Source organism: Sinocyclocheilus anshuiensis, unplaced genomic scaffold, assembly GCF_001515605.1.
Source record: "Sinocyclocheilus anshuiensis isolate Anshui unplaced genomic scaffold, SAMN03320099.WGS_v1.1 scaffold229, whole genome shotgun sequence".
Lineage (NCBI taxonomy): Eukaryota > Metazoa > Chordata > Actinopteri > Cypriniformes > Cyprinidae > Sinocyclocheilus > Sinocyclocheilus anshuiensis.
In genome coordinates, this window is record NW_015537957.1 from 886,502 (window position 1) to 900,495 (window position 13,994).

The following is a 13,994-nucleotide window of genomic DNA, read 5'->3' on the forward strand; positions in this document are numbered from 1 at the left end:
GTCCTCTTTTGGAAGACCAAACAAAGTAGTTTCGCTTTCACAACGAAGCACACAGCGTCTTCACGACATGGCTGCAGCGTCAACAATACTACAGTGAGAATAAAAGTTACGTCTTCTTTCTTTGAGTGAACATTTGGGCGGCGTTATGTAAATCTTCCCACATAGTGAGGTAGATATGTGGGGGCGTGTTAGAACGAGCCGTTTTAGGTAGGTGTGGCTGACTCTTAACTTTTATAAAGAATATCTCTTTGGATTTGAGACTTTAGTCTTTGCAACTTTACAGATCTTCTTTATGCACCAAGAGCTTGTAACACTCCAAAGAGAAAGGAAAAATTTAAATTGCATCATATGACCCCTTTAAGCAATGACCATTTCATCAGGGTGCATGAAAGCATCCTGTAAAACTAAGAAAACAACTCTTTGCTCTTATGTATGAGAGGTAAACTCTGCTGCAAAGCCTTGCTATCAGTTGCCTACATTTAGGGCTGCAAAGTGGTAGAACATTTCTGGTAAATTTATGGAAACTTTCCTACAAAAATTAATAAAATCTAAGAGTTTCCAAAATTTCTGGAATTTTTTTTCCAGAAAAAAAAATTCTGGAAAAAATATTTTTTTTGTCTGGTAAAATTACCAGACATTTTCCACCTCTTTGCAACCCTCCATACACTACGCCACTTTTGCCCAGATTTTTGGTCTGATTTGCAGTCTGGACAAGTCAATGCTATTAGCCAAAAATCAGAGCGTATGCAGATTTCGGACAGAGTTGACAGACTTCATAGAAAATTGTATAGTGTATGATAGCCACAGTCTCAGATTTTTTTTTTAGCTTCAGACTATGATTCCATCCAGTCGGAGAAACTTGTTTGATATATTCAGCCAGGCTTTCAGCATTCTACCAGAACCTCGTAAAGGACCATTTTGAAACCCTTTGGAAGTCTCAACTTACTGCAGAGTTTGGTTTTGTTTGCCATTGGGAATGGATGTTCCTTTCAGTGCATTCTGGTTTTGCCTTTTTGCGAAGATTATATGCAATGTTGCTTTAGAAATCGACCAAAAGGCGGCATCTTAAAAGGCAAAGAAGTCATGCTGCCAGTCTTTGAGAAAAGACATTTTGTCCCGAGTAGCTACGATGCCTCAAATAGCTACATTGGCAGCTCACAATTTTTTGGAAGTCTCAGGCAAGAATCAAATCTTACATTTCTAGATGTCTGCAGCGTCAGTCTGGAAGCTTTGCCTATTTGTGGATTTTAACCCAAAACAAGCCTGACTCATCTTATCAAGGATCATGGAGGAACATCTTATGCGGTTTGTTTTGCAATGCAGGTATTTTGGCTCAGCATTTTTTCAAACAAAAAGCAGAGAGTCAGAGGCTTTTTACTCAAGCCATATGGGGTAAGCCAAAGGAGCTGTTCATTTCCTGAACCCTTGGCCTCAGACTGGCCTCTCAGAACTGACTGCTGTATCTATTAGATGTGAAATGGGACAACACAGACAAGTACAGCGGAAACAGATCAGACTTGATAAATATGATGGCTCAAGTTGATTATTTTCATGAACACACTGAGACTCCAGGGCAAACACTTTGCCGACTGAGCTTTTGAAGAGCTGGAACTTTGCAAGGTCTTCCAACCCTCAGAATCACAAGCTGGTGTCAAACTTTCACATTGTGTTGAATCACGCAGGACACAAAGTTTGCCATGCTTAGCAGAAACGCTCTGATGTAAATCAGCTTGACGCGTAAGTGTCTTCACAGTGGACGTTCTCGACACTCATGAGAAATGGCATGACAGCTGTGAAGGTCTGAAAATGAATAATTCATTCTAAGGTTTAAGTGGAGGATGAAAGGGGGTGGTGTGGCATAGTGGTTAAATTTTAGGACTAAAAACCAGAAGTTGGCCGATTTGCTACAAAGAGACAATCTCTTTACAGAGTTCTATATTAGGAATTTGCATTAAAGTTCCAGAAATAAATTCCACTGGTCTTAGTAGTTTGCCAGTAAAAAGATCCTATTAAAGTAGAATTAATTATACTCAATTACTACACAAAAATCTCCAGAGTCGGAGAACATTCCATGGCACTACAACAAGAGGGCAGGTTAAGGCAAGAAATGAAGACTGCCAGAGGCTCTATGGCACAAAGCCATAGGCATAACATCACTTTTTTTAACTCTCCAGAATCTAGGACGGCAATGTCAGCCTCACAACTGGGACATTTGTGCTTGAGGAGGGGAAGAGAGTCAGTTCATGGCCTATCTGTGTTATGAGCAGGCCCGCACAGGACCCGTGCCCACACAACTCAATTTTCCGCAGAATTGAAACCCCCATCATGGGGGTCATTGGATAACAAGCCATTTATTTGATAATGCACTTTTATATCCACAGTACATAGATATCATCCCAATAAGAGTGCATGAAAAGTCTGCATATTCCGTGCGGGTCTGGTTTTGAGGTGTGGGGCTCTTGGGTAGGTGGCACAATCACTGCTCTGTGCTATCTTTCTTTGTAGCTCTACCTGACCTGCTGATGGCCGGACCTGAGAGCCCTGCGAGGGAATGTAGATGCTGATAGAAACCTGTGTTGTGAAAGAGCTCTCTCTCATGTGAACAGAAGACTATACTATTCTCTTCAACACTTCTACACATGCTTCCATCAGCTTTCTAGGAAAAAACTAAAAGAAACGGGGAGCTATGAAGAGAGACAGGTTGTTGTAATAACAGGTCTCCTTATCCCTAAACTGGACCTGAAGTGAACCCCACTTTACCAGGGAACTGGTCACACTACCACCATCATATCCAGAAGCAAATGACATTGATGATTAGGGGGCATATACTAGGGCTGTGCAATTAATTGATTTTCGTTTTCTATCCTTTATGTACACACTCAAAAAAAGTCAAAATGCCTGTTTTAGAGAGTATTCGCATAAACACAGTCAGTTATGTCTTAAGTGAACATAAACAGTTGGAGAAATAAATTGGATGCGTGTCAGTATATTAGATAGGTCTTAAAGTGACAGCAACCTAATAAACATTCTGCTGTCTGTGTCCTTAATGTGAATCAAACAACAAAAGAACGAGAAAAAAAACCAATCACTGCTCTTGACTGAATAGCCTTAGTAGCTAGTAAGAATTATTGTGTTTAATTCTCACAGTGAGGACTTATTTCCAGTAAAATATATTTATATCTCTTTCATTAAAAAAAAAAATATCATATATGATTTTGGTCACTTCTAATCATGTTAAATAATCATGATTATGTTTATCATAATCAAGCAGCATACACACAGGATGCATTGTAGCATCATTTCTTAAGCTCAAGCTCACATGACAAATTTGATAAATGGGGAACGAAGGTTTCGAACTTCAAAATTAATGCAAAACCACCAAAAAATGTGTATTGCTACTTCTCTCTTAAATGTGCCATGGAGAGCTAGTAAATAATAATTTACATTTCAGCCCATTCCTCAAACGTTAGCATGGCTTTGAACTGAAATGTAATTAAAGCTAAATTAAATTAAATGACATATTTAAATCAGCACGATTAGCAATAATTTTGGACATGTGACAGAAAACTAAATGTCATAACAAACAGACATAATATTTTGTGACAAGCAGCACTGGCCCAACAGAACAAGTGTGAGTACCGCCATCTGACCTTGGGCCATCCTTATTGTTGAGCCTTGCCTACAATAAACATTTTAGGGAATATGTTAGTACAGGTACACCCTAGGGCTCTTTCTAAACACTGTAAACATATTCAGCAACAATTAAATGCCATTATGCCTTAATTACTGTCCTTAATACTTAGAAATGTTCACACATACAATTAAACTTGTTCAATTAATTGGAATACTATCATGTTCTTCATCAGCTACACAAGTTGGCTGCATTTGGCCATCATACCAGACAGTTTTGCACCCCAGGAAATATCAAGAGTGGGTCAGACAGTCCAGTGGCTGCCCGCAGTGATATTGAGCAGTTGTTGATTTACCCACAAACACACAATTCGGAAAAGTTCCCAGAACTCAGCGAGGGTCTTGTGTTACAAGCCCTGTCCACTTTCGCCTTCATTTCTCGGGATGTCAGAACGGATTTGATGCGTCCTGGCAGCGCTGCCCTGGGTGGACAAAGGACAGGGCTCCAAAGAGTCCCTCTCACACCGGCCTTGCCATTCATTCACACACATTCCAGGACGTTTGCCATGGAAACGCACCCCATACAAATCCCAACAGTTCCCCAGAAAGTCAAAGGCGGCTCAAATACTAATTTGTCTCACAGACAAGCAAAACCTTTGACGTTACACCACTATTATTTGCTGAACGCCCCACCCCCAAACCCCACATTTCATTTTTTCTCCTTTACTAACAGACCTGGGCATGCAAAAGCATTAAAAACTTTCACCATCAAAAGTACAAGCTTATGATGCACGCTGAGGTCATCATTAAGTGGCATGCAGAAACAAGGCTTTCCTAACAGTGTTGCAATTCTTGCGTCTTTTAGATGGGTGTATCTGATGAAAACATGTTCAAAAAATTATAAATAATAAATAAAATATAATTTTGATATAATTTTTATTTTTTTATTTTAGAACCTAACATTAAAGTTTTTAAATATACTTTTATATTGCAATAATTTCACATGCAATATTCAAATTAATGTACAAACAACATAAAGACAGTATATTTTTAATATCTGTTCAGTGGCACCTTTTTTTTATTACTTAAGGTGAGTATCACTGATACCAACAATACTGATGTCTCTATGAAACTGACCATTGATTATAGCCATTCAACATTACAGTGTAAATGAGAGCTATCAATTTTAACATTTATTAGACATTCAAAAATAACTTTTATTTTAAAGGGGCCATATGATGCTGCTAAAAAGAACATTATTTTGTGTATTTGGTGTAATGAAATGTGTTTATGCGGTTTAACCACCTAACATGAACGTTTTTAAATATACTTTTATATGGCAATAATTTCACATTCAATCTTCAAATTAATGTGCAAACAACATAAAGACAGTATATTTTTAATATCTGTTCAGTGGCACCTTTTTTTTATTACTTAAGGTGAGTATCACTGATACCAACAATACTGATGTCTCTATGAAACTGACCATTGATTATAGCCATTCAACATTACAGTGTAAATGAGAGCTATCAATTTTAACATTTATTAGACATTCAAAAATAACTTTTATTTTAAAGGGGCCATATGATGCTGCTAAAAAGAACATTATTTTGTGTATTTGGTGTAATGAAATGTGTTTATTTGAGACTTTAGTCTTTGCAACTTTACAGATCTTTTTTATGCACCAAGAGCTTGTAACACTCCAAAGAGAAAGGAAAAATTGAAATCGCATCATATGACCCCTTTAACCTAAAACAATCTTCACATAAAACCCATTATAATAAATGTCATATGCAGCTACCTGTGCCCTTCAACAAGTAAGAAATACACAGAAATTGAATAAAGTTATCAAACACTAAATTCTAAGTTAAATATAGATGAATCCTTAAAGCTTCAAAAGTTACTGATTTCCTCTTTTTTCTTTTGTTTTTTGATTAACAGACATCACAGCAGCTGCGTTAGGTTTATTGGCTACTATTTTTTTAAGAGCTGCTGCTGCTGCTAAATGTGACGTGGATCTGACACGCATCGTGTTTTCTCATAACCTTTTATATATAATTGCTCTTTAATATGAAATGATATACAGCACGTCGGTGCATTTGTGCGTGTAATTGAAGAGCACGTGTTACAAGCACAGTATAACGGCAGACAGGACAGAACATTTCGTTTTTACTGACATATGTCCTGAAAATATCTCATATGAGATCTGTTCACTGTTGTTGTACTGAAGCTCCTCGTCACCTGTACCGTTTTCCATGCTCGTTTGACTTGCACCTGGCGTTAAGGCGAAGCGGAGTGCGCGTCTGAAACGTCTCCCATTTGACGTGGTCGTCAAGACATTCTGCGCGTCTAAATAAACGCAATTTTTGTCAAGAATAAAAGAGACAGAAGCAGTTGTAGTAAGTGGGGTGGCCAACCCCAGCCCTGCCCCTGCATTAACTGAGTTATATATTTTTAACGCCATTAAACTGGAAAATTGCGTTAACACACTAATTTTGACAGCACTAACACACACACACACACACACACACACACACACACACAGTGTAATCAGATCAGATTACTGAAAAAAGTAATCACTTTTTCAAGTAACTACTAAAGTAATGCATTACCTATAAATTTACAACAAAATATGAGTTACTTTTTCAAATAAGTAATGCAAGTTACTTTGTTTTCATATTTATTCACTGACACCCCTCCCATCACTCTGTTGACAGAAATTGGGAGTAATGTGCTGAGGCACTTCCTTCAGCCTGACGCTTAATAATTTCACTTATGGTGTGAAAGGGTCTTTACAGTTGCCAAAAATATAACTTTTGGGTTTTTCAAAAATAAATACTAAGCGAGTCCAGCCCAAGTGACAAAAAAGTAATGTGAAAGTAACGTAATGCATTACTTTCCATAAAAAGTAACTAAGTAATGAAATTAGTTACTTTTCATGGTGTAACGCAATGTTGTAATGCATTACTTTCAAAAGTAACTTTCCATATATATATAGTAGCATTTTCATTTTAACCAAAAACATCTAATTGTGATAATGCCTCTACAGATGTTTGACTTTTTTCTTTTTTTTTGTAATTCTGTTATTTTCAATTTAGACTCTAATTACTGCAATTTTGACTACATGATTAGAAAAATACTACAATTGCAACATGTTTAATCAGCATAAATAAAAAATATTATTTAATAAAACAAATACTAACAAACTGTTAAAAATAAAATTAAAAAATATATTTACTTTTGCATTACAGTCTTGAAAATTGTTTGAGAAAGGTTCTTAATTGTAATGCGATATCCTTGTATAAATAATTTTTTTATGTATAACATTATATAAAATATTTTGGTTACACTTTATTTTAAGGTTCCCTTGTTACAGTGTAAGTATACATTTAAGTACTGAGTAATATTAATTAACTACATGTACTTACTATATGGTTAGGGTTAGGAATAGGGTTTGGCTTAGGGTTACTTGCATGTAATTATGCATAATTAATTGTTAATATAATAGTAAGTATATGTAACGTGTAACAGGGACACCTTAAAATAAAGTGTTACCAATATTTTTTCTTTTTCATTTTGGAGAGTACTGTATGACCCAAATATGCTGCATATTTTGCAAGATTCAGATTCCAGACAGCCTGAAGCCTCTGCCTACACACGGGTGAGTCTATGTACTTTATTCCCATTAATAAGCGATACAGGTCTCTGCATGATTGTGTTACATACACTCTGAGTGAGCTCGACTACATCCTTTTGCCCCTTTTCTTGTTTTCCTCTTCTGTCAGTAAATTTCCATTAAATAGAGATGTTATATAACAAAACCCGGTCAGTAGATAGATACACCATGGCAACTTAACAAAACAAAATAAAACAATGTGACTTGATGCATCTTGTTCAAACTAAGAGTGGACCACTTTAAAGACCTGAGATGTCAGCCAATCTAACCCGAGAGTTTATCTTGAATATTTTTTGTTATCTATTTATAGTGCTTTAATGCCATATAGTGGCAGATTTGTTCACACCAGCCATATAAGAAAGCACAAATCAGCACTCAACAACTCCCATAAATCTTCATCCATCATTCCCTGTTTTCCTCTTGCCTTTCCCATCCGGCCTCAATAATGGCTGTTCGGTGCTTTGTAAACACTCCTATCTAATTCGTTACGGTCCTTATCCACGAATGGCCATCTCTGACCCCTCGACTGGCCCACCCCCCCTTTCTCTTCTTTATGACAGAGAGGTGTGTGTGGGGCGACCCAAAAACAAGCACCTAAATGTCACAACTTTAATATATGAGGTCAATGTACCATTTTACAGCCCTGTGAGAGGCCCATCTTATCTCAAAGACACTGTTGACATAGCATGTTTTAATGGACTGTGTGAACAACGATAGTGGTCAGTTTAAGACGAGACACAGGTAAAGCATCTGGCTCAAAGGATTCAGTTTTATAAACACTGCTTTTAAGGCTAATAGCTTGTAGCGCACTGTGTACATGAAGTTGGCCAAACATGATCATTTTAGCAAAGACTGATGAGTTATTTCAGGGCATCTGGGGAAATTTGCACATGAAAAAGTTGAAAAGCTTACATGAAAGTACACAACTTAACAAGAGTGTTCAGAAAAATATGATTAGATATAATGGCCACACAATTCAATATAATAAAGCCAAGTGAAAAATGTATCATAGACATGAAACCTTATTATGAAAAGTTTACAGAGGGGTGTAATTCAGAGGTTTGACTAAGAAGTTAGAGGTGTGTGGAGAGGACACTTATAGCAATTTAGCATTATACAATGTGCTGACTCAGATGTCTGATTCAACAACTTGCAAAAGCTTTCATGTCAATTTCAAAACTAATCAAAGTGGGATGATAAATCACACAGGAAGTCGACATGCTTGCACATGATCATACTGACACTCTCAAGTGACGGGACGAGGATGTGACGCTGTCAGTGGAGAGAACATGAGCAGCTCATTTGTACTCCCTTTCAACATGTTGGAATCCCTATTTATTTATTCATTATTTTAAAAGAAATTAATGCTTTTATGAAGCAAGGATACATTCATTTTATCAAAAGTGACAGTAAAGACAATGTTATAATGTTACAAATCATTTGTGTTTCAAGTAAATGCTGTTCTTTTGTAGTTTATTTTTTGTGGAAAACATTTTTTTTTCAGGATTCTTTGAATAATGGGCTGCACAACTTTTTCAACATTGATAATAATAATAATAATAATAATAATGTGTTTCTTGAGCAGCAAATCAACAAATTAGACTGATTTCTGAGGGATCATGTGACACTGAAGACTGGAGTAATGATGCTGAAAATTTAGCTTTGCATCAAAAGAATAAATTACATTTAAAATATATTCAAACTGAAAACATTGTAATAATATTCCCAAAAAAATAGCCTATCTTTTAATTCAGCCTTGGCAATGTAAATATAAAAACATATTTCACGCCAACATCAAATTAAGATATTAGAAATTATGGTCACACTTTATTTTAAGGTCCAATTCTTGCTATTAGCTAACCATTAACTACAACTTTTGTCTCAATAAACTCCTAGTTTGCTGCTTATTAATAATTAGTAAGGTAGTTGTTAAATTTAGGTGTTGGGTAAGATTAGAGATGTTGAATATAGTCATGCAGAATAAGTACTAATAAACAGCCAATATGTTAATAACAGGCATGCTAATAAGCAACTAGTTAATAGTGAGAATTGGTCCCTATACTAAAGTGTTACCAAAATTATATTTTGTTATTTTTTGGACCATTAAGAACTCATTGAACTATGGCATTACCTTTGCATGCAAAATTATGTATTTTCAGATTATTTTATGAGGAACGTCTCATCCATTGAGCAGGTGTGTGTTATGAATATATTCCAAGGCATACTATCTGCCATGTTGGCATTGTCTTTTGACCCCAGTGCTCATTAAACTATGATATACTAGCAATAATACCAGTACACTGAGGTGTCATTAAACAAGAAACCTATAGCTCTCTGGCAGCTTTTCTAGTCAGATGACTTCTCAGTTCTTGTGACCTTATGGGAAAGTGTTGACTGGCTGCACACTTCAGAATGTCTGTGTTTTGACCTGATTATTATGCTATTATGTTATTGACCTGATTTCTTATGAGATTCACCCACAACACAACAATGACTCACCCGTCTGGATCCTGATAGTTGATGTTCAGCCTCTTTGTGGAGCCCAGTAACTCTACGACACAAGAGAAAGAACACAGAACACAAACGTCAGCTTCACATGAAGACAATCAAGATGCTGGGGCTTATATATATATATATATATATATTTACATCACAGCAGCATGGCTGTCAGCCTCAATCGATTCAGTATGAATTCCCTTCTCCAGCTTCACTCTTCTACTAGAAGCTCATAGCTGATGTGTCAGATGAAGCAAATGAGAGGGCTGTTTGTTCATTCACTGGACGCTGCGGAATGTGTCTATATAATCGTGTGAGGTTACAGTGCTCTCGAATAAACTCTCATCAGCATGTATGAACCATCAGGTCCAATGTACAGAAACACTGGCATATTCACTTGAATTGCACAACAACCTGTAACTAGAAAACTGGACAGTTTGAAGAGAGGAGTCTGAAGTTTATGTAGTCCTTGCTAGGTAGTTGCTATGGAAAATGCCACCAGCAGTGCAGAAATGACAAACTGCTCACTTTAACTTTTAGGTTCAAGTTTTGAGTCGCTGCTAGGCAGTTTCATTGGTCCTTCACATGAGAGCCCCAGAGGGAGTCTGGAATCCAGACTGATAAGAAGGTCTGAGGACCTCTGGAGATTCCTGTTAGCTTACTAGGAGATACAGGACTAAATAACACTGTCTCTTCCTGTGAACAAAAAAGGGCACTTCATTAACCTCTGACCTCTGCCTGACCTCACTAGCCAGCTCAGGAGGCGTTAAACTGGCAGGAGGATGGAAAATAATAGACCACTCAATAGTGATCTTTGGGTCTTTGATCTTCAGCAATTGTGGCCCTCAAGAGAGACTATTCTGTCACAGACCATTAGCCAATACTTCAAAACCCTGATACAATAAACTGTTTGCTTTATCCGTCAAAATGAAGACATCTCAGTGTGGCATGTTTCACAGTGCATGTAAATGCTTTGTAAAATATATTTTTGCAATTTTTAAAAAACTATTAATCTTCAAAAAACATCTGCTGAAAGGGATTTTTTTCAAGTTTTGCTCAAAAATTTGTAATCTACCATGGGGGATTTGTTATAATAATATTATGAAACAATTTGCAATTTCAGAATAAATACAAAAGCATTGAGATATATGAAATGAATGCTGTGAGAAGATACAAAAACATGCTACATCGCCCATCTCACTTGTGGCCTAAATTCTTTTCAATGCTACATGATAATATTATGTTTCATTATTCAATCTACATGTCTATCTACACACCAGCTTCCATTTTGTATTTTCAGAATCTTTCCCAGTAATGACAAAACAATTTAACCAGACTACAGGAACGTCAGAGAAACCCACAGTGCCCGCCTAAAGGTGAATCAGTGTTTGTATGCCCAGTTCGGCGAGGTCAGAGTTCAAGACAGTGGGGGCATTGGGGTAGAATGGGACCTAGAACGCAGACACTGGATACACCCACGATGTGGAGTCACAGTGACGATCCATCACTCATCCTTATTATGAAGCTGTCACAGCAATGAGTGACCAAAACACCAAAAAAAAAACCTTTGAAGTGAAGCTCTATAACCTCAATCCACAGGAGCAGTTAACTGACATGGTCTCAATAGAACCTAGTTACCTGCCATACATAATGAGAAGCTTTGAAGTAAAGCAAGGGCTCTTCCTTAAAGATGGAAAACCTAGGGAAATAACATTTTTTGGTTAAGATTGTGACAATCCATTAACCACTAATTCTGTACTTTCGAGAGAGCTGATTTTTGAGTTTTTTGACCATTTAATTAAACAGAACATGCTAAAACGAGTAATTTGTTAGTGAACCTGATTACACTGGTCATACAAAAAAAAAATACACTCTCTTTAACGTTCATGTGCAAAATGTTTATTCAAGTTATTTTTAATGCAGTTTATGAGCAAGAAAAAGCACCTCCTCTTTGGTTACCACACTGGTAAGACTGAAAATAACTACTTATTGTTTTATGCCAAAACTGGCAGGCATAAAGCATAATGGGTTTCCCACCACAAGAATGCATTTGGCCATTTTTGTTCAACTCTGCACAATCAAGGATTTTGTTGAACTGTAAAGCCGACTTCAGGTTTCTGCTCATTTCTGTGGAGTGAAGCTTGTAAACTTGAGTCTTTTAAAAAAAAAGAAAGAAAGAAAACACTAAATTTAGGCAACCACTGACTGCTTATATCAAAAGTACACAATTATATGTTCAACTACAAAAGAGCAGCCAACGCCTTTCACTACTATAACTGGCAATGCGTTGGAGCCAATCTGTAAACATACACACCCAAAGGAAAAGCAAGGCTCATGATCTTACCCTGCCTCTGGTGGTGGAGTCACACAGATTGTGCTCCATCTGAAACGACCCATAAGCACTGCCATATTAAAATATAACACTTCCAAAAAGCTTTGTTGCACAGGTAGTCGAACCAAAACTGCTACGGACTCCCCACATATAGGACACTTAAAGGGCACCTATTATGCAAAATCCACTTTTACATGGTGTTTGGACACAACCACAACACAACCACCCTACAATGATAAAAATCCACCCACTCCTCATTTTTTAATCCCCTTTATACCAAGTCAGTCTCACTAGGCCTGCCGTTTTGATTCTCGTGCAGTGTGATGTCACATTGCACAGGGCTGGGCCACGGGGGTTGATTGACAGCTCTGCATTGCTATAGTTTCCACCCTCAGTGGTTCTACGCTGTTCTCCATTTTCTCCACGCTCGAGCAGCTGTACCATCAACAATGTCTTGCAAGCAATCCCGATGCTCTGTGTTTGGATGTAAGACTGAACATAAGAGTCTTCATTTTCTCCCAACATCTGAGCTGCTGAGGACACAGTGGATTACTTTCATTTTTCAAGGTAATGCGCCTCAAAATCTACCTAAATACGTGTATCACTCCAGACCCCTTTGTGAATGTCATGTCGTTACAGTGCTTAGCGTTTTAACCGTATTGTGTGTACATTAAGTATTTTTGAACTGATCAGCGCCGCGCTTGTGAGATTAGTTCGCGCCGTTCGTAGCGCCAGATTTGTTCGGTAGCGCGGTTGCGCTGCTCTGTAACATCGCGCTGTTTCGTCCCACTTTCAGTGCATTTGGCTTCCCATATGTATGGCTGAACACCGGTTCTCTCGCTCTCAGTCATGTTGATTCTACCGGCTGTTTATTGCTGTAGATATGCAATGCAGAGAGATGTATACGCGACGCCCTCTTCTGGAGACGGGGCGGGAATATGCAGCTCATTTGCATTTAAAGCCATACACTCCACATCAGCTCTTTTTTTAGAAACACCCCAAAAATGACATTTTCCAGCTGTTATAATAAATGATCTGTTGGGTATTTTGGGCTGAAACTCCAGACACATTCTGGGGACACCCAAGATCAATATTACATCTCGTAAAAAGGGGCATAATAGGTGCCCTTTAAATTCTAGACTGAGCTGTATATAATCTGAAACATGCAGACAGGATTATAAATGAGAACCTTGTGACTGATGAGTTGCACTGGTAACATAGCAGTTAAAGATATAAGTTGGTAACCCAAGGGTATGTTTTATGTCTAATTTTTAAGGATGCACCGAAATAAAAATTCTGGGCCGAAACCGAAAATTTTGGATGCACTTGGCCAAAAACCGAAACCGAAAATGCTTTGTAATAATTATTTATTATTTTATGAAATAATATAGTAATTTTGTAAGACTTTTTAATTTAACTCAATATTTTTAATGATACTAAATTTAAAAACACAAGCCAATAAAATAACCACACTTTTACTGAAAGTAACATAATAAAACTGGACAGATTTTATATTAATATTGGTAACACTTTACAATAAGGTTTATTAGTTAACATTAGTTAACTACTTTAGTTAACATGAACTAAGAATGAACAATAGTTCTTCAGCATTGATTAATCTTAATGTTAATTTCAACATTTACTAATGCATTATTAAAATCAACAGTTGTGCTTGTTAACAGTTAATGCACTCTGAATTAACATGAACTAACAGTGAACAACTGTATTATGATTAAAACTAACAAAGAAAGATTAATATACTGTAATAATACTGTAATAAATGTATTGTTCATTGTTCGTTTGTGTTAGCTAATACATTAACTAATATTAACTAATGGAACCTTATTGTAAAGTGTTACC

At 36.9% G+C, this 13,994-nt stretch overlaps 1 protein-coding gene across 1 annotated transcript in view; it reads right to left on the bottom strand.

The window, feature by feature from the left end:
- The window catches only part of caskin2 (CASK interacting protein 2), a 73,977-nt gene that overhangs the window by 30,059 nt on the left and 29,924 nt on the right, over positions 1-13,994 (bottom strand). Inside the window, exon 3 of the mRNA XM_016457093.1 lies at positions 9,806-9,857. Within this exon, the coding sequence (XP_016312579.1) occupies positions 9,806-9,857 (52 nt within the window). The remainder of the gene's footprint in view (positions 1-9,805; positions 9,858-13,994) is intronic.